The sequence below is a fragment of the Marmota monax genome, unplaced genomic scaffold, assembly GCF_021218885.2.
Source record: "Marmota monax isolate L192 unplaced genomic scaffold, Marmota_monax_Labrador192_F-V1.1 WCK01_AAM20220418_F8-fsc00148, whole genome shotgun sequence".
Taxonomy (NCBI): domain Eukaryota; kingdom Metazoa; phylum Chordata; class Mammalia; order Rodentia; family Sciuridae; genus Marmota; species Marmota monax.
This window is the reverse complement of record NW_026693034.1, coordinates 4129462-4153172: the sequence shown is the minus strand read 5'-3', so window position 1 is coordinate 4153172 and position 23711 is coordinate 4129462. Positions and strand designations below refer to the sequence as shown.

At 50.9% G+C, this 23711-nt stretch overlaps 1 protein-coding gene across 3 annotated transcripts in view; it reads left to right on the top strand.

The window, feature by feature from the left end:
• Mmd2 (monocyte to macrophage differentiation associated 2) overlaps positions 1 to 20573 on the top strand; it is a 50136-nt gene extending 29563 nt beyond the window's left edge. For all 3 annotated transcript variants that reach the window (XM_058582457.1, XM_058582458.1, XM_058582456.1), the window contains exons 3-7: positions 575 to 735; positions 3044 to 3118; positions 11239 to 11340; positions 12031 to 12100; positions 14480 to 20573. In XM_058582457.1, the coding sequence (XP_058438440.1) occupies positions 575 to 735; positions 3044 to 3118; positions 11239 to 11340; positions 12031 to 12100; positions 14480 to 14683 (612 nt within the window). In that variant the 3' untranslated portion in view covers positions 14684 to 20573. The remainder of the gene's footprint in view (positions 1 to 574; positions 736 to 3043; positions 3119 to 11238; positions 11341 to 12030; positions 12101 to 14479) is intronic.
• Positions 20574 to 23711: the final 3138 nt, after the last annotated feature.

The window sequence follows — 23711 nt, the reverse complement described above, 5'->3', positions numbered from 1 at the left end:
CTGGGCAGAGCAGGAAGGAAGGGCTTGGAGGTCAAGTTCAAGGACCCAGGGGGCAGATGATGCATTTGTAAAGGCAAAGGGCTTTGCGGTTCCGTCCTCTACCCCGATCGGCGGATCGTAATGCATCATCCGCTATTTAAACCCTTTGCAAGCTGCGTGGCACCTGAGCACCTGAACTCAGCCTTCAGGGAACTCCAAGGAGGTGATGGTGTGACACATGGCCCATCTGGCTCTCAGGTGGTGGCTCCGAGTGGCGCCAGGGCTGCGGAGCTGCTGTTCTCTGAGTGGCGGTTCTTACGCACCTGGAGAGCCTAAGGAATGATCTGGATCTCTGTGGTCCACCTTGGTGGCCGCTAGCCCCATGTGGCCACTGGAATGTCAATGTGAATCCATTCACATGCAATTAAAGAAACCGATCAGTTCTGCAGGGCCACTGGCCACCCATCACGTGCCCCGAGGCCACCATGTTGGCGCCATATTGGTCAGTGTGGTCTAGAGGAAGTGGGGGGGGTAAGTGTGGTGGCCTGGGCTGCGCGTCCCAGTGGCCCACAGTGCTGTCCCGCCCTGTCCCCAGCTCTGGATCATCCCCAGCATCCTCGGAAGCTCCAACCTCTACTTCCTGTCCGACGACAGCTGGGAGACCATTTCCGCCTCCATCTATGGCCTTGGCCTCTGCGCCCTCTTCGTGGTGTCCACCATATTCCACACTGTCTCCTGGAAGAAGAGCCACCTCAGGTAGCCTCTGTCCAACCCATGGGAGGGGACACCAGCAGGATGGGGTGGCCCCAGCCCAAGAGACGGGGCAGGGAACTGAATTTGCCAGAGACCTGCTTAACCAGGCCCAGAGTGACTGAGGGTGGGGTGACCCCTAGGCTGACTGGGGGCGGGGGACAAGCTTTGCCTTGGGCAGCTGGGTTGATCTCACCTGGACAGACCCCTCACTCACAGGAGCCCCCCACATGTGCCTCCCGCTCAGAGCGTGACATCATGGCTCAGGACAGGGCCTTGCTCAAGGTCACATAGCTGCTTCTGTCTAAGCAGAGCTTTCTTCAGGATGCCAGTTTCCCGATGAAGCTTGTCCCTCCCTTCCTGTCCCCATCCTTCCCCTCCTTCTCAGGTCCTTCTTGAGCCCCACAGGGTGAGTGTCCTGTTGCTGCTGTGACAAATGACCATAGACCCAGTGGCTTAAGCATCTTAAATCTATTTCCTCACAGTCCTGGAGGCCAGAGTCTGAGATCAAGGTGTGGGCAGGGCCTCCTCCCAAGGCCCCAGGGGAGGCTCCCTCTTGTCCCCACCAGCTTCTGGAGGCTCCAGGAGCTCCTCAGAGTGTGGCCACAGCACTCCTCCATCTTCCTCTGCCTTGGCTTCCTGCTGTGTGTCTCTGTCCTCGTGTCTCTCTCTTTCCTCCTCTAAAGATACCAGTCATTAGTTTTAGGGCCCACTAGCCAGCAGCATGATTGTTCTGTCCTCACCTGTGATGTGAAAGATAAAAATGAGGGACCTCGCTGGGCTCAGTGATGTACCCCTATAATCCCAGCAGCTCGGGAGGCTGAGGCAGGAGGATCGTGAGTTCAAAGCCAAACTCAGCAAAAGTGAGGCGCTAAGCAACTCAGTGAGACCCTGTCTCTAAATAAAATACAAAATAGGGCTGGGGATGGGGCTCAGTGGTCGAGTGCCCCTGAGTTCAATCCCTGGTAACTACCACCCCCATAAAAAAAAATGAAGGACCAGCCTTGTAGGTAAGGTTACCAGTCAGCGCCACTAGGGGCCTAGAACAGCGTGCTTGCTGATGGTGGCATGGGCTCCCCATGTGGCAGCCATTATCATTGTCTTCTTGTCTAGAAACAGGTGTGGCTGAACCCCCTGCTGAGTCCCTGTTCAAGCTTGTTCAGGGCTGCGGTTTACTGGAGAGAATCACAGTTTGTATTAGTTCTTGATTGCTGCATTAACAAAAATGCCCCCAAAATGTGGTAGTTTAAAAATAAGAAATGTGCTTCCTCTGTCAATGCCTCAGAGGATCGGGAGCTCCCCAGCTGTGGTTTGGGGGTCAGTCACTTGTTGGCTGGTGCTCTGTCATCTGAAGGCCCGACGGAGGACTGGAGGGCCCACTTCCATGGCTAGCAAGTTGGCGCTGGATGTTTAGTGCCAACTAAATATTTCTTCCCCAGATGAACCTCCCCACACCACATGATGGCTAGTTTCCCCCAAAGTTAGTGGCCCAAGAGAACAAGGCAGATGCTGTAATATATCCTATGATCCAGCCTTGGAAATCACCCCTGTGATTTCTGTAAGAGCCTGTTGATTGCATGAGTTTGCCCTGTTTTTTTTTTCCCCCTGTGGGTGGGACTGTACAGGGTGAGAATTCCAGGAGGCAGGGCTCATGGTGCCATTTTGGAGGCTGGTCACCAGCCCTAGCATGAGGGCCACAGCTCAACTCTTCAAGGGGAGGCCGTGGCAGGATTTAGCATTAATTGAGCACTTCTCCTTGTGCGATGTGCTAAATAGTAACTCACTTAGTGCTCCCAGTGACTCTGTGGTCGGAATACAGTCTCCTTCCTATTTTACAGAGCTAAGAAGGGTTGGTGACTCCTACCAGGTCCCTGGGTGGCAAGGCCAGGCAGCCAGTCACAGAGGTCTTCTGAGCAGGATGCTGGAACCCAGGGGTGCATAGTGTCCTCAGTTTTTGTTTGTTTGTTTTTTGCAGTGGTACATGTTTTTGAGGTACAGGATTCTCTCTATATATGGCCTCTTTTGAAGATCCCAGTATATAAACCCCAAATGCAGAGTTGCATGCAGGGAGTGTGTCAGTAGTCACCTCAGGGAACCCCGGGGCAACTCGTGCACCCCTACAACAGCAAGGAGCCAGGTTTGAAAACTGCTGCTCTGGTCACTTACAGGTAGGGAGACTGAGGCCCCTGGGGTCCACTGGCTGGATGGGGGTGAGTCTGCCCCAGCCCAGCCCCTCCTAGTGGGGAAACCGTGGGTTTCCCTGGGTAGCGCTCCAGCCCAGGGTCGTGACCAACACCTTCTCTGCCTGCCCTAGGATGGTGGAACATTGTCTGCATATGATTGACCGGATGGTCATCTATTTCTTCATAGCAGCCTCCTACGCGCCCTGGTGAGTACTCTGTGTGGCCACCCTGGTCGGTTGGCTTCACTGCTCTGCACATTCATGATTATAGTTAACTGGATAATAGGTTGACTTGGCATAGAAAGAGGTGGTGACAAGAACCCTCTGCCCTGTTCTCCCATCAGGAAGCTGCTGTTGATTACATTTCTTGCATAACCTAGAGTTATTGCATGCATAAAAGAGCAAATAGGTACCATATGTATATATGTATGTGCTTGTGTCTATGCATGTATAAATAAATACTTATAGGTGTATACATGTGTATACACATGCATGTATTTTAAAGTTATTTACTTAATTTGTGGAGTTGAGGATCAAACCCAGGGCCTCAGGCATCCTCAGCAAAGGCTGTACCTCTGAGCTACACCCCCAGCCCCATGAGTGCCTTTGATATTTATGAAGTGTATATTTATAGTTCTGCTTTCTGTCTATTTTTAATACAAAGAAAGAATGCTATACAAACCCTTTTGCAATTTACTTTGGTAACTCTTAGGAATGAAGCCAGGGATATCTTTCCATGTTAGCACATTGAAGATTTCCATTGTATGTAAAATAAAAAAAGATCATATGCCATTTAAAAAAAATTTTTTTTAGTTGTACACATTACCTTTATTTTGTTTATTTGTTTTTATGTGGTGCTGAGGATAGAACCCAGGGCCTCGCAAGTGCTAGGTAAGCGCTCTACTGCTGAGCCACAACCCCAGCCCCCATATCCCATTTTTAACAGATGCATAATATTCCCTTGCTACCCCTTAAATAGTGTCTATTTCTTGATGGTGAAAGTGCCTATCAGTGCACATCTTCATGTATCACTTAGCAAAGGTGTATGGATGTATTGTCTACAATCACATGAAATTGCTGGTAGCCAACCTTTGGCTTACAGAAGCAGGGACTTCATGTGGTTAAGTCTCATCTCTAAGGGGAATGCTTCTAGAATTGTTCTTCCTGGGCCTGGAGGGTAGGTACTAATAACTCGGGTACAAGTTGGCCAAATCACCCTCCACCAAGATTGTCCAGTTTAAGCTGGACATGGTGCGCACACCTGTAATCCCAGCAGCTTCAGAGGCTGAGGCAGGAGGATCTCGAGTTCAAGGCCAGTCTCAGCAATTGAGACTGTATCTCAAAATAAAAAAAATAAAAATAAAGGACCGGGCATGTGGCTCAGTGGTAAAGCACCCCTGAGTTCAATCCCCGGTACAAAAAGAAAAACAAAAAATGATTGTCCAGTTTAAATTCCTTCAGTGAATGTCTCAGGGGCTTTGAACTTGATCGAGGAACAAATCCAGACAGTTCTGGATGGAGCAAACTCTGAGCTTCAAGCCAAGCACCTGCAGCCCAAGGACCCCATGGGCCACTGAGGGGGAAGATGATTTTGCATAGCATTGTGGAATGAGTGTCCCATGGCCATCGGTGCCAGGGTCAAGCTGCTGAGGCTCTGGTGGGTGGAGGGAGGCTTGTGAGGGGTCAGTGACACACAGCAGCCATGAGTGCTCAGCGGGACCTGACTTGGCAGGGGAACCGCAGGAGAGCTTCCCAGGAAGAGGGCTTCCCTCTAAGGAATGGGAGGCCTCACACGTTTGCCTGGGTTATTTCTTCTTGGTTCTCCCAGTGGAATATTCTCTTTCATTATGTCAGCTAATAAATGGGTTTTATCTGTGCACATGGAGCTACTTCTTTTGATTTTTATTTCTTTCTTTATTTAGTACCAGGGATTGAACCCAGGGGTACTTTACTACTGAGCCACATCCACAGCCCTTTTTGAGACAGTGTCTCATTAACTTGCTGAGGCTGGCCTTGAACTTTCGATCCTCCTGCCTCAGCCTCCAGAGCCACTGGGATTACAGGTGTGCACCACGACACCCAACAGGCTATTGCTTTTTAAAAACACTGCGTTGAGGTGTAACGCCCACGAGGATGTGCACAGTCCCCCCACACACACATCTTGCTGAATCGCTACCAACTGTAACCAGCACTCAGAGAAAGACCCAGAAGGTGACCGGGCCCCTGAAACCATGCTCAGACCTTTGCCCCTGGCCCTGAGCTCCAAAGCCAGCTGCAGTTCTGACTCCTGCAGTGCCAGGGTAGTGTGACCTCCTGCTGGGACCCACCGGCAGGAATCTCCATTCTTGTTCCTCTCCAGGGCATCCTGTCAGTCAGGCAGGGACTCATTCAGTCTCATGTGCAGGAGTCACACTTTTCCTCTCCTTGCTGGGCGCGGGGCTGGTATCCCACCATTTCCCCAGGCAGATGGCAGCCGGGCTGCCATTCGCTCAGGGTGAATAGTCCTTTTCCTGTTGATAGGGGTCTGCATGGTTCCCAGGTTTCAGGGTCATGGGTGATGGACCCATAGACATTCCTCCTGTCCCTGCAGATAGGTCAGGAGTACGTGGTCCTGGTGGGTCGCAACTGAGCAGTGGACGGGAGGGTCTGAACAGGACTCTGGTGTGCTTTTGTCTTTTGCGATGATGGGCTGCCCAGGCACCAGGAAAGGGCCCAGGGGGCAGGTGCAGAGGTCTCTGGGGGGAAATGGCGGTAGCCCACCATCACAGTGGCCAGGGAGATCAAGAGGAGGGACTAAGAAGAAGTTTAGCAGGAACCTCTGAGTGGGCTGTAATTGAAGGTGGGGATGGGGTTAGAGGTCAGTGTCTATTGGGAGCAGAGCAGCCCTGGTGCCATCTGGCTGGGGACATGGTGGATATGATCCCCATGCTCAGCTGGCTAAGCGACAGAAGGGGCCTGAAAGCCGAGTGCTTCTGGTTGCCAGACACAGGTGGGCAGGCCTGCAGAGAAGTCTAGACTTAGGCCGAGGTTGAGGGCCGCCGTCTTAGCAGGTAGGTGGAGGCCGCAGGGGCTGCCGGGAGCACAAGGCAAGAGCAGTCAGAGGCCCTGGAGTTGCTCATTCCAGCAGGCGGCTTCTCCTGGCCCCATGCCGTCTCTGGGTGCCACCTTCTGTCTTGACAATCTCCCTGGCTCCTTTTGGTTGTTGCCAAGAAAAGCGAAGCTGAGTGTGTGCTTAGCTGCACTCCCTCCCTCCAGTGCAGTTTCTCCCCTGGCTGATGGAGTGCCTGGGCCTCTATTCTCTGCCCTGATTGTGCACCGCTCCCTTGGGACCCTGTGGGAAGGGATCGCTGTGAACCAAAGCACTGGCAGCCTGTCCTTGTGCAGCAACAGGGCACAGAGCCACTGGCCCAATGCTCACTCCACTGAGTAAACTGGGTGTGAGGAGGGGAGATGCGCCCTGTGAGCGCACCCCGGGGGAAAATCGGCAGGACTCTGCGGGGAGGGTTGACACGGGGGCAAGAGAGACAGAGAAAGTGGCTACAGGGTGCATGGTGACAGGGTAATGAGGGGGTGAGGTGGCCTGGAATCACCAGGTGGGTGTTTTTCTTTGCATTCGTCTGGTTTTTAAGCTAGTCTCTGCAGAGCCTGGAGGGTCCCCAGAGGACCAGGGAGGGGAGCTGGACATGAATGACTCCGGGTTTTTCCATTCCCATCTTCTCAGGAAAAAACATTTGTGCTTTTGTTTTTCCTTTTTTCACACATTGGGTTTATCTATAAGATTTCTGCACAGACGGTTTATTGAAAGAATGGGTGCCCGGTGGCCAAAAGAATGTTGAAAGGTTCTGGTGTAATCGGAAGAGAACAGGCTGTATGGGGAGTTCTGGTCCCAGCTTTGCTGCTTCTTGAGCAACTGACTGAGCCTGAGCCTCAGTTTTCCTGACCTGTGAGGTGGAGACAGTGATGATCCACCCCGTCGCCCCTGTCTGCAGCCAGGAAAAATGAGATAAGAACACACTGTCCATCACCCCAGCCAGTCCCAGGATTAGGGAGGCAGGAAAGTGTAGAAAACTCACATGTGACACAAGCTTTCCTGGGGCTTTAACAAAAACCACACCAAACTAAACCCAAAAAAAGACAGTTATAAATATTTTGGAGGGCAAAGACTGTCACCACGGTCACCTGTTGGACAAGTACAGAACCCAAGGCTGAGATTTCAGAAAGGGAATGTCGTGGGGCAGAGCACAGCAGCAGCTGGATGCTTCACTTCACTCTCTAGCAGCCGTTTAGAGCAACACCGCCAGTAACCCCACCCTTGCAGGTGACATCCTGCTCTGTCCTGGACACTGGACAAGGCTCCTTAGAAAAGTGTGTGAGAGGATTTCAGCAGTGGGTTGATTCCGGGGAAGCAGCGCCCTCTGGTGCGTGGTACTGGGGCTGCTGCTCAAGGACATTGTTCCTGGAAGGTGGAAGGGAAGCAGCGCCCTCTGGTGTGCGTTGTGGGTATTGCGGCTCGGATCTGCCATCCCTGGAAAGTTGAAGGGAAGCAGCGCCCTCTGGTATGTGGCACCGGGGCTACTGCTCATGCTCGTCGTCCTTAATTGATGGCCTAGGATCTCTTTCTCAGGTGTCTTTGGTCTTGAGAGAAGCACATATTGCAGCTCAGTGCTGGTCTCCCAGCTTTTGCTGCTAGTCCCGGCTTCATGCTCCTAGGTCTTGGAGGTTAGAGGTGGTGGAAGGGAGACGCAAGCTGGCGGTCCCCACTCCTCTACTTCTGTTCCAGCTCCCTTCTGACTGCTGCCCGGCTGAGCCGAGCCGCTTCAAGCCCTGAATAAGAAAATGAGCGCAGTTAAACAAGAGCCCCGATATGAGATAACAGAACAACCAATGGAAACCAAAATAGTGACTTCAAGCCCAAAGAAACAAATTGAAGAACAAATCCACATCACGATAGGATAGGACATCGAATAAATTAATGAATTCAATTCAGGAAAAAAAAAAAAAAACCCACCAGGAAAACAACTACCAAAAAAAAAAAAAATCACACGCTGACACAGTGAAAAGGCATGAGATGATCAGGGAGAATACACAAAATTTTTAAAGGTGGAAAGGTCAAGCAATCAGAGAGGCAGTAAAATAAATGAAAGACGGGTAAATTCTTCAGGCAGAGACTGAAAATAATCATAAATCAATGACAAAGGGTAAAAAAAAAAAATCAGGCCAGCCTCTGAATGTGGCCACGGCACTATTTGATCCTGAAACACAATGGAGATTTCTGCAGTTTCCCAAAGGGAGACTTTCAGGGAACATCATCTAGGGAGGCTCTCACACAGCCATGAGAGCAATAGGTGACCATTCTGATGTATGAGAGAAGTCAGGGAGTGCAGTACTCAGGAGTTTTTGGAAAAACTACTTTGCAACAACATTTAACCAATTAAGAGAATTTTTTTTTTTTTTTTTTTTTTTTTTGGTACTGGGAAATGAACCCAGGGCCACTCAACCATTGAGCCACATCCCCATCCCTCTTTTTATATTTTATTTAGAGACAGGGTCTCAATGAGTTGCTTAGAGCCTCTCTAAGTTTTTGAGGCTGGCTTTAAACTCTCAATCCTCTAGCCGCAGCTTCCTGAGCCACAGGGAGGCTGAGGCAGAAGGATCTCAAGTTCAAGGCCAGCCTCAGCAACTTAGTGAGGCCCTAAGCAACTCAGCAGGACCTTATCTCTAAATAAAATATAAAAACAAAAAGGGCTGGTGATGTGGCTCAGTGGTTAAACGCTCCTACAAAAAAAAAAAAAACCCTAAATGTGATACTTTTAAAATATTTTTTTTAGTTGTAGATGGACATGATACCTTTATTTTATTTATTTATTTTCGTGTGGTGTTGAGGATGGAACCCAGTGCCTCATATGTGCTAGGCGAGTGCTCTACCACTGAGCCACAACCCCAGCCCCAATATTAAGAATTATTAATGGAGGACTGAAGTGGCAGGGGATTGGCTAATAAGAATAAAAGACTGCTCTAAGCCGGGTGTGGTGGTTTTGTAGGACTACAGGGCTGGACACCCAGGAATTAGCAGGAAGCAGGTTTATTGGCTGCAGCCAGGTCCACAGGGGAAAAGCTTTTGCTCCAATCAATCCATCCCTCTGAACCCCAAGTTCAGAAAGGTTCAGAACTTTAGACCCAGTGTGTAGGGGGAGGGGCTCAGAGGCTCACAATCTGCAGATGTCCACACAAAAGCAGCTTTTTTTCACTGTTCTGGGCAAATCCACTCAGGCCAGGATACAAAATCAAGGACACTCTCTGGGAAAACCAGCGGCCAAGCAAGGGAGAGTTTCCCTCCCTTTCTCTCCCACAGCTTCCTCCACAGGGCCTGACTGTTGTCCTTTGAAATGCAAACGCCTCTGTGACGGCTGGGCCTTAGTTACTTTTTCTTCTCCAACTCTTGAGGCTGCAAGCATACCCCCTGCCTGAAAATTCTTTTGCAGGAACTTTGCTGTGAGTCTAAGGACAATTATGTTGAAGGTTTCTGGAGAAGCTTAATTAAGATTTTCTGTGGAGGACGGGGTGCCACGACAGTGGCGCCTGCCTGTCATCCCAGCGGCTCTGGAGGCTAAGGCGGGAGGATCTCAAAGCCAGCCTCAGCCAAAGCAAGGTAGGAAGCAACTTGGTGAGACCCTGTCTCTAAATAAAATGCAAAATAGGGTTGGGGATGTGCTCAGTGGTCGAGAGCCCCTGTGTTCAACCTCTGGTACCCCCCCCCTCCCCAAAGAGACAATTCTAAAGAACAGTGATAGTAAAGTTATAAGAGATCACAACTACCTCTGAAACCTGTGCTGAGCTCTGATGCCCAAGGAAGAGCCCTCTGCCCAGGGCTGAGATCTCACGTTTCCTGAGAGGGCACAGTTTTAGTGCGTGGGGTGGCAAGAAGTTGGTGAAGATCCCACTGGTGTGACTTGCTGGCACCTGGCCCTCAAGATGCCAGAGGAGGCCATCCACTGGGAGGTGCTGGGTCAGCACTTGCTCCGTGCTGGGGGTCACTGTGTGCTGCTGGAACGGCAGAGGAGTGGTCCCTCTGCAGGGACCCTTGGGGCAGCTAGATGGTCAGCTGTGGGAACCCCAAGCATGTTTGCAGGGCTGAGAACACCATGCAGGGAGTGACTCTGGAGCACAGCCCAGGCCTGCTCTGTCTGGGGCCCCTGGCTGTTCCGTGGTTACTTAAATCATACTGAAGCCAGGTGCTAGAAAAAGCTGAGCCTCTCGCACACCTGGCACTGGAGAAAGACAGGGCTGGGCCAGGCAGGAAAAAAGCCAGAGGATGATGGGAGCGAGGAGGAAGAGCCTCCTGCAGAGGAGCGGCTCCCCACCGCCCTCTGCTGCCAAAACGTAATATTGCACCCTCTACAAAGGATTCCCAAGGCCCAGCTGCATTATCCCAGTGCAGGCCAAAGGAGCAAAGGTGGATCAGCCCCATAGTAGGTTGGTAACCAGCACAGATTGTAGGTTGGTAACCAGCGCACGACTCTTTCCTTGGCTTTCGGCTGGAACTGGAATCCTGGGGATGCAAACTGCAAAGTTCTATGGATTCTACCAAATTTCCCCCTGAACAGGCTTCACCCCTTGATGTCCCACTCTTTTGAGGTGCTCCTCCGTTTCTCTCTTGGACATGACCTGTTTTGCCAACTTCCCTCTGATTCAGGTTGAGCATCCCCTTATCTGAAAACTGGAAATCTGAAATCCAAACTTTGTGAGTACTGCTGTGACATCATGAATGGAAAATTCCACCCGTGACCACACATGAGCCCAAACACAGGAACACTAAAAATATCGTGCAACCTCACCTTCAGGCCATGTGCATGAGTGTCTAGGAGATATAAATGAATTCTATGTTTAGCCCTGGGTTCCATCCCATGTTATGCATATGCAAATATTCCAAGATCTGAAGCCCTTCCGGTCCCAAGCATTTTAGATGAGGGATCCTCAGCCTGTGAGTGTTTGCCCCTTCAATATAGTTAGTGCCTTTTTTTGTTTTATGGTAGCAGGGATTGAACTCAGGGGTGCTTAACCACTGAGCCACATCCCCAGCCTTATTTTATATTTTATTTAGAGACAGGATCTTGCTAAATTGCTGAGGCTGGCTTTGAACTTGCGATCCTCTTGTCTCAGCCTCCCAAGCTGCTGGGATTACCGTGCCCACGGAGAGTCCTTGTCCCACCTGGGCAGCTGCAGGGGACAGGGCTTCTCTGGGGTCAGCTTCCTGCAGCAGGCCGGCTGTGGAGGGCTGGGTCCCAATGGGCCTCCCTCAGCCTGTGCCCTCGGCTTCTCTCCCCCAGGCTGAACCTTCGGGAGCTGGGCCCCTGGGCCTCCCACATGCGGTGGCTGGTCTGGATTATGGCCTCTGTTGGCACCATCTATGTCTTCTTCTTCCACGAGCGGTAAGCCCGGGCTGGGAGATGGAGGTTGGGGTGCTTCTGGAAGCTTCCTCAGTGTCCTGGGCAGATGAGACCCCAGGATGACTCCAGAAAATGAGAGCAGAGTTCTGCCTGGCACCCCCCAATGTCCAGGCCCATAGACTGGACCTAGCCGCCCAGCCCACAGATTCAATTTGAATGATTTTTTAAAAAGACATCACAGGTTGCTAGGACCATTGAATGGGGTCACTGGAACCTGCCTTCCCTGGACTGAGTCAGCAGATGGGAACTCTATAGAGGCCATTTAGTCCAGGATGGCACAAAGATTTCGTTGATGGAGCAACTCACTCGATGGAGACTGGCTGTTTGTGCCCTGTGGGAAAAGATGCTGGGATCGAATAGTAATGTCTGCTGTGGACTGAGCCTTGGGAGAGCCCAGGTGCTTGCTCTAATATTGGCCGTCCCTGGTCCAGCTCCAGCATGTCATTTTGAAAGTGTGGAAATTGAGTCTCAAGAGGGAAAGAGATTTTCCCAAAGCCACACGACTGCCTGGAGATGCAGTTGGTCAAAGCTGGGCCAAGGAGTGCTGCAGAGAGGGTCCCTTCTTCGTCCTTTCCTGGTCAGGGCACCCCTTCTCCCCAGCAGCGGGAGCAGGAAGCGGTCTCCTCGTGGGCAGTCTCGTCCTGAGGCCAGCACGGCTTCTCTTCCTGCCAGGTACAAGCTTGTGGAACTGCTCTGCTACGTCGTGATGGGCTTCTTCCCGGCCCTGGTCATCCTTTCCATGGTGAGTCCCACATGTCCAGCACGGGGTGTCCAGTCAGCCTGGAGGGGGCAGGAGAACATGGGAGTTAATCCTGGGGCCCCACCCTGGGCTCCCCACCACTCCCTGTCCACCCAACCCTGAGTGGGTCTGCCAACTCCTGTGCTTCAGGTCTACTTTGTATTTAAGGATTAAGTGAGAGACCCATGAGCCGGGCATGGTGGTGCACACCTGTAATCCCAGCTGCACTGGAGGCTGAGGCAGGAGGATCTCAATTTCAGGGACGGCCTCAGCAAGGTAGTGAGACCCTGTCTCAAAATTTTTTAAAAAAATGGGCTGGGGGTGTAGCTCAGTGGGAGAGCTCTTGCCTAGCATGTGCAAGGCCCTGGGGTCCATCCCCAGCTCTGCAAATCAAAAATTAAAAAAAAAAAAATGGGCTGGGCGCAGTGTTGCACGCCTGTAATCTGAACAGCTCGGGAGGCCAAGGCAGGAGGATTACGAGTTCAAAGCAGCCTCAACAAAAGTGAGGCATTAAGCAACTCAGTGAGACCCTGTCTCTAAATTTTTTTAAAGTTTTTTTTTTTTTTTTTTGTGTGTGTGTGGTTGTAAATGGATAGAATACCTTTATTTTATTTGTATATGGTGCTGAGGATCAAACCCAGTGCCTCACACATGCTAGGCAAGCGCTCTACCACTGAGCTATAGCCCTAGCCCTCTTCTATTTCTTTATAGTTTGTTTTTTTACGTTTCCCTTTTGTTGTTATTTTATTTACTTATTTATCTTGGCACTGGGGACGGAACCCAGGGGTGCTCTACTACTAAGCTACATCCCCAGCCCTTTAACTTTTTAAAATTTTGAGTCAGGGTCTGGCTAAGTTGCTGAGGCTGGCCTCCAACTTGCAATCCTCCAGTCTCAGCCTCCCAAGTCTCTGGGATCACAGGCATTCGCCATTGCACCTGGCCACATTTTACTTTTCTATTCACTGTGGTTTCTTTTGTATATGGTGATCCCTCCCCAAATGGTCAGCCATTGTTTCATTTATCTATCATTTACAGATTCTCCTTACATCATATGGGAAATTCGAATGTCCACCTAGATAGATAGAACTGTTTCTTAGATTCCATTCTTGGCTTCTTTTTACCGAACAGATTCGTGGGTAGCTCTAACTGCATTTTCATACTCGGCAGTGAAATCTTTCCATATTGTTCTACCTGTTCAACAGTTTCCCTTTATATTTGTATTTATTTTTCCAGATTACCTTTTTCCTCCACTTGAGTTTATTTTTGTTTAAATATATATATATATATTCATCTATTAAATTATAACATATTCATTAAATTATGTATCATATCTTTAGATGCATACATAGTAGATGCATGTGTAATCATGTAGTCACTCAAAAGAGAAGTCCTGCATAAAATGGCACCTCCCACCCTCTCCAGAGCACAATACCCCCAGCTGTAACCATCAGGAACAGTTTGTTGTGTATCTTTTCCATTTGTAAGATTTACTTTTTATTGTGGTGCTGGGGTTAGAACCCAGGGCCTTGTGCATGCTAGGCAAGCGCTTTACCGCTGAGCTACATCCTCAGCCATCCTTTTTAAAAATTTAGATGCAAGTATCTGGGGATATGCAGACACATAATGCCTTGTCTATTAATCATTTTTTTTCTTTTTTGGTACCAGGGATTGAACCCAGGGGTGCTTAACCACTGAGTCACATCCCCAGCCCCCCCCCCTTTTTTATTTTGAGACAGGATCTCACTAAGTTGCTTAGAGCCTCCCTAAGTTGGTGAGGCTGGCCTTGAACTTGAAATCCTCCTGCCTCAGCCTCCCGAGCTGCTGTGATTACAGGTCTGCACCACTACGTCTGGTGTCTATTTTTATTATACAAGATCGAAATCACTCCATGGACTATTCTACACCTGCATTTCTCCTTGCACCATGTCACGGGCATTTCCCCGTGGCTGTCCATAGCATAAAACCCACCTCATAAGACTCTCGTGAAGGTGACGTTACACAATTCAAATACACACTTAAGGTGGTACCTGGCCCATAGAAAGTACTGGGAAATGCTGGGAATTACTATGACTGTGTAATTAATAGAAGTGGCCGCCCGGCTCTGGGATCTGAATTGGCATTTCAGAACCTCTGGGTAACGCATCTGTCTCAAGTTTGAAGGTTCTTGACTGGTGAGTACCTGGTGGGCAGGTGTGCAGGGTCCCTCGGGGACCTGGGGAGTGATCCCCAAAGGATCACTCTGCAGCTGGATTGTCCACTCAGCAATATCAAGACTCCCATGGGGACTCTGGGCTGGCTGGACACCTACTTGTCTTTTGGTTTGGGTGGTAGGGGCTGCTGGCTGCTCCTCTGACCTGTGCCCCACCCTGTCCTTGCTAACAGCCCAACACTGAGGGTATCTGGGAGCTGATGACCGGAGGGGTCTTCTACTGCTTGGGCATGGTGTTCTTCAAGAGCGACGGCAGGATCCCCTTTGCCCACGCCATCTGGCACCTCTTTGTGGCATTCGGTGCTGGCACCCACTACTACGCCATCTGGAGGTACCTCTACCTGCCCAGCACCCTGCAAACCAAGGTGTCCAAATGAGATGGCCCAGCCCCCGTCCGTCCTTTGGGCTTTGGGATCGGAGCATCACTGGACGTGATCTGTGAACTGTCACCGGAATCAGTGCCGAGGCCAGTCTGCCCTTCCCTGGACTGAGTTTTTGCAGGGTGTGAGTTTCTTTCTGGTGACAGCCAGGCCATCCCTGAAGACTGGTAAGAAGGAGAGCTTTTAGTCATTTCCACGAAGGAGAAACTAACCCTGCCGTGCGTTTCTACCGTAGACGAGCGTTTCCTAACAACAAGCATTAACGTCTTCAGAAAGCACAGACTGGGGAACCATGGGCCGAGCCGTGCCTTTGAAGGTCCTGAGGAGTCTAGTGGGTGGCACAGAACCCACTTGCCAGGGCCTCTCTCTGTGCTGCCAAAGTCCCAGCTGGGAAATTGTCCCCTGTTCGGATGAGAGGTGGGGCATCATACCCTTGACCGTGGAAGAGAGCGCCTGTCAATCACAGCATGTGCCTGGGGTCAGAATTCTTTTCCGCTCAGTGCCCTGGGTGCCCACTACCCATCGGTTTGGCACTGCGGATGGAACCTCCCGGCCCGTCCAGTCTGGCGTCCTCTGAAGGGATCACGGGCAGAGCAGATGGAAGTCACCGCGGGGCTAATGGCACTAATGCCTTCGACTCCCTCTTCCTTTCCCCTTCTGGAGAAGCTCTTGGAGTGGGCAGCTTCGGGCACTAGCGGGAGACTGAGGCACCCCAGCTGGGCAGTCCCCGATGCCTGCAGGAACCAGAGTTGGTCCTCAGTACCGAGGAGGAGGGAGCAGGAGAGGCGTGGGCACTGCTTCTTGGCCATTTCTTCTCATCCCGAAGAGTCCAGAGAAATGATGACTCATTCATTCATCAGAGGGGACAAGCAGGTCCCTGGGAACCTGCTCCTCTGCCTGTGGTGGTGCCAACATTGGGAGTCTCTCCAGGTGCCAGGTCATGGCTCCTAGAGGCCACTCAGCTGTGCTCCTCGGCCTCACCTGGATGTGGACCTGTGCAGAGCATCCAGGTCCTCACCCTCTGGAGGGTTCACCCAGCCAACACGGCAGCCCCCAAAGGCCTGACCCCACATCCTGCGGGACGGGGCCAGCCTCTCTCTGGACTTTTGCTGGGGATAGGACAGAAGTGGCCGCCCGGCTCTGGGATCTGAATCGGCATCTCAGAACCTCTGGGTAATAACACATCTGTCTCAAGTTTGAAGGTTCTTATTCCACGACTTCCAACCCGACTGGGGTGGACAAAGCTGGACCGACCTAGGGTGCCTTATGCTTCCTTCTAGAACATTCCAGGGCATTTCTGAGCCCCCGGGGACCTGGAATCCCGGTGGTCCAAGCCAGTGTTAAATCATCTTGACACATTCCTCAGACAGCTGGCTTCTGAGCGGGGGATGCCTTGGGCTGGTTCTGTTTACCTGTCCATGTGTGCCCACCTGCATATCTGCCCTCCGTCCCCTGGCAGGTGTCTTGGGTAAGCCTGTCCCTGTGACTCCCTAGGTGTCTCCAACCAGCTGGGGCCAGGACTGGAGGCCAGAGGGAAGGGAAAGATTTGGAGGCAAGGGCAGCCAGGGAGAGGTTGTCTCCCGCCTGGGGTCAGAGACACAGAGAACCGACTTCTGCCTGGGCCTGAGGCTGGGAAAGGGAGTCCTGGGGGTCCTGAGGTGCTGCGTGGGAAGGAAGTGTGGCACTGTGCCAGGCCAACCAAAAATCCCGACATCAGGATGCTGCGGGGGACGGGCAGGTTCCCAGAAATAGTGACAGGCGCTGGGAATGTTGGCTTGGGCTTCTCTAGTGGCCCCTAAGGCTGGGACCTGCATCTCTCTGTGCTCCTCCTCTTAGGCACTTGATGGTACATTTTCCCAAAACAGCCACCCCTGTGTGCCCCTCTTGAGGTGCCAGTCCCTCTGCAGGGAACTTTGTTCACCTCCTTATCCACCCAACTCCTACACATCCTTCAAAACCCACCCCAAGCATCAGCACTGAGGCGCATGTCCTTGGTCTGACTCCAGGCTCGGCCTCCTGTGCCTCGCTGTCTCGCCTACACCAGTGCTCAGGGACCTGTCTGTCATCTGGGTACTTGTATGCTCCAGAAGGGAAGAGCTGTGTCTCCCTAGGCTTGGGGCCATATCTGGCATCCCCATGTGAGAGCTTCAGTGTCCCCAGCTGTAAGATGAGTACCTTACAGCTGTACGTCAGCACCTTACAGGGCTGCCTGAAGACACAGCAGGATAAGGGAAGTGTGACACGGGTCCCTGCACGCTCCTTCGTTCTGCTGGCTGTCCACTGGAGAGGCAAGTCGCGATAACAAAGATGACACTCTCAGGGGCATCAGCCAAAGAAATGAATCCCTAATGGTAGAATTTCCAACTGTGGTCAGGCTGGTGAGGACTCTGGAAGGCGGCCTTCTGAGGGGTCTTGGTCACCTTTCCTGTCCTAGCTCCAATTCAGGACATGCTTCCCATAAACCCTTTCGCTTCCCAGCATCATTCAGAAGTTGAGTTTCCCAGGATCCAGACCCTGGATCTCCCCCAGCGCATCACAAACAGTTCAGAGAAGTTCCATCTGGCCAGTCCCTCTGGTGGATAAGGCTGTCTCAGAAGCATCCTAGGCTGTGTTCCTGTGGTTACCCCAGAAGAATTGGCATCAATATCACAGAGCTGGCCGGTTGCCAGGGCGCACGCCTGTAATCCCAGTGGCTGGGGAGGCTGAGGTAGGAGGATCGCGAGTCCAGAGCCAGCCTCAGGAAAAGTGAGGTGCTAAGCAACTCAGTGAGACCCTGTCTCTACACAAAATACAAAATAGGGCTCAGCTGTGGCTCAGTGGTCGAGTGTCCTTGAGTTCAGTCCCTGGTACCCACCGCTTCCCTCCCCCCCCCAAAAAAAAAAAATCTCAGAGCTGCCTTTCCTCTTGATTGGAAGTTGAAGGTATGGCCGTGTGCAAGGCTGAGCTTCTGTCCATCCCCTGGGGCTCCGCTGGGTAGAAACCCAGGAAAGTTCTAGGCAGTTGGGAGGAGGATGTGGAGCTGAGAACTGCATTGGGCCTTGATTTGAATTTGAAAGTCGCCTTGGTTGTGGGCGGGGCCACGCACAGTAGGGCGGGGCCAGCACTGAGAACTCTTGGGGATCTCAGGGTTGCATCTCCCCTAGGGTCTTTATCACAGACTGGGAAGCTACCTGTGGGCCTCTCCCTAGACTGCATAGCCTGATGTAGACCGTGCTGGCTCTGGGAACAGCATCGGTGAGGGCCAGAAAGAGCCAATGACAATCCCAACAGTCACTTCCAATGCAGACAAGAAGCAGGAAGTTGTGGAGGTGGGGTTCCCTGTATGAGCTCCTACTGGGGGGTGGTGGCGGTCTCTGTCTTTGCTAGTGGTTTCCTAGATGCACCCTGCATTGATTGGCTCAGTCTCCCTGTGTGGGGAGGATCATTAGAGGATCTTACAAAGCAGAAAGCCAAAGCACAGAGAGGTCTGGTGACTTTCCCAAGGGCACCCAGCTGAGCAAAGCTTTAAAACCAGGACTATCTGATGCCCAAGCATCCTGCCCTTGGCCTACCTCTGCCGCTTCCTAGGAAACTCACTGCCCCTAAGACTTTTCTCCAAGAAAAAGAGCTGAGCTTAAAAAATTTTTAAATAACATGTGCAGAGAGAAAAATAAAATCAAATAGCAGTTTTTAAAAATCTCTGATGTGTTGACATTTCCAATTTCCACGATGTAAAGAATTCCACCATGGTCAATTTCAGGCTACCGGTGTGGCATAAAGCTGGAATTGGTGAGCATGGCAGACCCCTTCCCAGCTTGAGGAGAGGTCTCCTGGGAGGGGAAGGGGGAGAAACCAGGACACCCCCCCCATGCACAGATCCCTCTGATCAACTCAACATAGGGAACTAAAACCAGAGAATTCTGGTGGCACAGGAACACCAGACGTGGCTTAGAGGTGCTCTCCAAAACAGTAGCCTCTAGTTGCAGGTGGGTATCTAAACTTATGCCAATTAAAATGAAATCAAAATGAAAATCCATTCCCCTCAGGTGCACTAGCCTCGTGTTAAGGGCTTACTGGGGACACGTGGCGAGTGGCTACCATTTTGGGCCACACCAACCAGAACGATTTCCATCATTGCTGAAAGCGACTGGCCAGGGCAGGTGGCTCAGCGGCTCTCCCGTGTTCTGGCCTTGGGACTTCTTTAAAATTATTGACAACACCAAAGAGCCTTAGTTCAGGTGGTCTGTGTCTATTGTCATTCATCAGACTAGAAATTAAAACATTAAAAAAGTAACTGTTAACTCATTTAAAGGGAACAAACCCGTTACATGGTAACATGAGCAACCTATTTTCCTATTAGAAATAACTTCCCCCCCCCCCAAACAAAGTCCATGTGGGCAGGAGGGGTGTGCACTTTTGTGAATCTCTTGCATGTCTGATTTTGCAGAAGACACAGGATTCTCCCATCTGCCTTTGTATTTGGTCGGCTGCGATGTCACGATGTCACAGTCCGGTAGCTGCTGGAAATCGGTGGTGTACCTGTGGGAAAGAGTGAGAGGGACAGGACAATGTCCTGGTATTATTATGAAAATAGCGAGGCTTTGTGAACCCCCTGGCAGGGTGTTGGGGATCTCCAGGGTGGCCCGCAACATACACTGGTGTTCTAGAACCACTGGTCTAGAATCTTCCCCTTCACTTTGCACCTGGACAATGTTCATAGACCAGGCTACCCCGTTTCAGCCATTGTAGCTTAGGTTAGCCAAGAGGTGGCAGGTGACCTCTGACGAGGGACCCTGCAGGTCGTCAGAGCTCATGTCTAGGTCGTGCGAAGGTTCAGACAAGCCGTGACGAGGGCCTTTCCGTAGACATCCCCCTGCCATACTGAGGCACTTTTATCTAGGTCGCCTCATGCTTCCTGTGCCGTGCATGCCGTTCTTCAGGCGACATGGTTGGAGGTGGGAGAGAAGGTGAGAGTTGTGGAGGACGCTACTCAAGGCAGAGCCATAAGGGGCCCTGCAGCAAGGGCCTGCCACCCTCTGGAGTGCTGCTGCAGGACTAAGGAGGGGGTGCTGGCGTTCCTGCAAGCTCCGGAGGTGGGTGGTCAACTACTCAGCCACGTTGCAAGCCAGGAGCCTCTGGGAGCCTGAACTTGGCTAAGGCGAGTCTTGGCATCACGGTAGCAGGCAGAGGCTGCACTCAGTCTCATGGTTTTGGAGAACCAAGTGACCCACCAGCACCGCCTGCACCACGCATCTCCCCAGTTCCTGAGGTCATGCATGCACTTAGGAACACGTACAGATTCACATCCATGTTCTTATATATTTTGCCCCCCCCCCCCAAAACCTGGCAAGAAGAAATGTCTGTTTCCATTGCGTGCAGAGACAGAGGCTGCCCAGAGAGGTTCAGAGACCTATCCCTGGTCACCCAGCCAGAGCAGGGCAGGACTGGAGCACAGCTCAGGTTCTTGGGTGTCTTGTCCTTCCTCTTTCTGGGTAGGGGCTGTTTTGCTCCCCAAAAGCTGAGGTCCAGGCAGCAGGTGAAGCCCACCCCCACCAACCAGGCCTCGGTAGCTCGCCTCCCACTGCCATGTCACAGGCTCTGCCAGCTTTGCCCCAGCTCCGAGAGATCTGAGGGGGCACACTCACGTTCCTGTGCCTGGTCAGGCCACCTCATAGCTGTGGTAGGGGAGGATGCAGCAGCCCTTATAGGAAGGGTTTACCTGCAGTGGCGTGTCTTGCTCCTTCTGTGACCCGGGTCAGGCTCCAGGTGACACAGGCGGCTGTCCTTCCCACGCACCCCAAGTGATGTCAGTGTTTTCACCTTTTTAATGAAGACCGGTTCTTAGAATTTATGTCTCACACTGTGATTCTGGTTTTCACATCCGTCACTGCAAGGGCCTGGGGGATTCATGTGTGTTCTGTCCTCTCCTATTCCATCCCAATCAGAGTCCATTTGGGCTGCTACAAGAAAAATCCCACAGACTGGGGTGGCTCATCATCAAACAACAGACATTTATTTCTCACTGTCTGGAAGCTGGAAGTTCAAGATCAAGGGCTGGCAGATTCCAATGAGGGCGGCTCACCCTCCTGGCTCATGGCTCCTTGCTCTGTCTGTTCTCCTGTGTCTGAAGGCACAAGGGAGCTTTCTGAGGCCTCTTGATGGAGCACGGGGCTCATTCGTAAGGGCTCAGACCCTCTGACCCGTCACCTCCCCAAGGGCCCATCTCTTATCATGAGAACTTAGGGGTTGGCATTTCAACACAGAATTTTGAGGGACACAAACATTCACCTCATACCACCATCGGATCGATCTTTGCCCATCTTTCTGCGCTCTGCCCTCCTCCAGCCAATCTGGTTTGCTCAAGTTGCAATCCAACTAAATTGATCTTGTGATCGACAAGTGGGGTTGAACCCTAAATTCTGGAAATCGCTCTTGGTGGGACACCCCTGGAAAGCCGAGGTCGTCAGTAATGGGTGCTCCGTGCCTATCTGTTGTGATTGGCGGGGGTTGACATGGTGCCACACCTCGGAGGGGTCTGGGTGCCCTGAAGCCACGTGGGGACAGGTAGGGAGAGAGAAATGAGGAGTTTCCAAATGTCTGGTTATGCAGTACCCTGACCTTACTGAGAAGAATATGGGGTCAAATCTTAGGGTCTCTGGTCCTGGTGGTGGCCCCATGCTGGTTGGAGGGTGTTTGGGGATTAGAAGATTTAGAGACCTTGAAAGGGCAGACCACAGGAAAGTGCTCAGCCAGAGATGGAAGGTGCGAGGCAGAGATGGAATGCATTCTAGAAAGTTCTGGACCCCATTTTGAAAGGGCTACCTTGCCTCCAGAGGCGATTTCAATTCCAGGCTCTGGCTTCCCGCTGGATGGACTGCCCACCATCCCTGTTTACATTTGAGGGTCCACAAAGAGCTTCCCACTTGCTTCTTAAGGTAGAAAGCAGGAGCCCTCTGAGTGTCTTTCAAGCCCTCTTTTATAGATCTATAAAACCCACAGTGTTCGAGAGTGACATTTGTGGCATGACTTTTTAAAAATGTCCTGCTGATATTGGAAACCTTCCCGTGTTTGTGAAATCGGTATTTTGTATTAACACAGTTATTTGATAAACATTTGTATGAAGAAGAATAATAACCCTTCTGGTGAATTGCTGCTGTTTCCAGTGGAGTAGAAAGCACTTCAATAAAGAAAAAGTCAAGATGCCTCGGTCTTGCTGAATTCTTTTTTCTTTTTAAAAATAACATTTGCCAGCTCTTTTTTTAAAAAAAAATAAAAGCATTCTCTGCTCATTGTAGAAAAGTTGAGATGTTCAGTAAAAACATGTAAAGTAAATTCCAAGTGCTGTACCATCATCTATTGCTGTATGACAAACGATCCTAAAATACAGTGGCTGAGACAATCGGAATCATCAACGTCTCTTGTGGTTTCTGTGGGTGGGGACCTCAGCTGGTGGAAATGGAGGCTGAACTCCCCTCGTGCATCTGGTGGCGAAGGCTGGTAGTTGGCGAGGACCCTGGGGTTGGGGGGAGATCAGCAGAAAACCTTGCCTTAACTTGCAGGTTTTATTATGATTCAGATTCAGTGAGATCAGAAGAAAATTGCCACTGGAACACGGTTGTCTACTTCCAGATCCTCAGAGGAGAGGGCACAGGATGCCACACCCTGGGGCCACATAGGGGAGCACCAGGGTTGTTCTGGTGGTAGATAGAGGAAGCCATAGGAAAACAAACTCTAGGGCCTTTATTATGGCTTCTGTGGGAAAGAGGAGAGGGAGAGGCTCTAGGAATTGGCCAGCATGCCCGCCCCCCGAGTCCGTACTGATCCCTAATGCCCCAGATGTCAAAAAGACCTTATTTTATCAGAATAAAGACATGGTGACTCTATACCCAGGTGGGACCTCCACATGTGACCTGGGCTTCCTTACAACATGGTGGTTGGGTCCCAAGGCCAGTGTCTCAAGAGAAAGAGTTATGGGGAGACATATGGCCTTTTTGACCTGGACTTGGAAGCCATTCATCACCATTTCTGCCATCTTCCATGGGTGGAGGCAGCTAAAAAGATCCTTCCAAGTTCAAGGGAAGACAATGTAGACTCCCTCCTCCACCCCCATGGATGTGAGTCTGTTACAGTGCCTGATAAGTGTGGGACCGATGTACGTTGGTATGGCTGTCTTCAGAAATGCAGTCTTCTACAAACTCTATCACCCAGAAGTCCCTACTATTAGAATTGCTTTGTCTGTCTTGCTTGCATATTTTTATTTTATTCTGGTTAATTATTGATTTATTTCTAATTTAATTTAATTTTTAAAATTCATAAATAAAAGCCAGGGGCAGCGGCACATGCCTATCATCCCAGTTACTTGGGGGACTGAGGCAAGAAGATCACTAGTTCAAAGCCAGCCTCAGCAATTTAGGGAGACCCTGTTTCAAAATAAAAAGGGCTGGGGGTGTATCTCAGTAACAGAGCACCTTTGGGTTCAATCCCAAATATCCCCCTAACAAAAAAAAAATCAGAATAAAAATTGTACACATTTATTGTGTAAAACATGATGTCTTGGAATAGATACATGTGGGGCTGGAGATGTAACTTAGTGGCAGAGCACTTGCCTAGCCTGTGTGAGGCGCTGGGTTTGATCCTCAGTACCACATAAAAATAAACAAATAGGGCTGGGATTGTGGCTCAGCGGTGGAGCGCTCGCCTAGCATGGGCGGGACCCGGGTTCGATCCTCAGCACCACATAAAAATAAAGGCATTGTGTTGTGTCCATCTACACCTAATAAATAAATAAATAAATAGTAATAAATAAACAAATAAAATAAAGGCATTCTGTCCATCTACAACTACAAAAAAAATAGATGCATGTTGTGGAATGACACTATTGAGCTAATTAGCATAAGCATTAGTTCACATACTCATTTTGGTGGTAAGATTGTCTTATCTTTAAAAGACCATCTTTACGGCATTTGCTGGTAAATGGATGGAACTAGATAATAACATGCTAAGAGTGATAAGCCAATCCCCCCAACCAAAGGCTGAATGTTCTCTC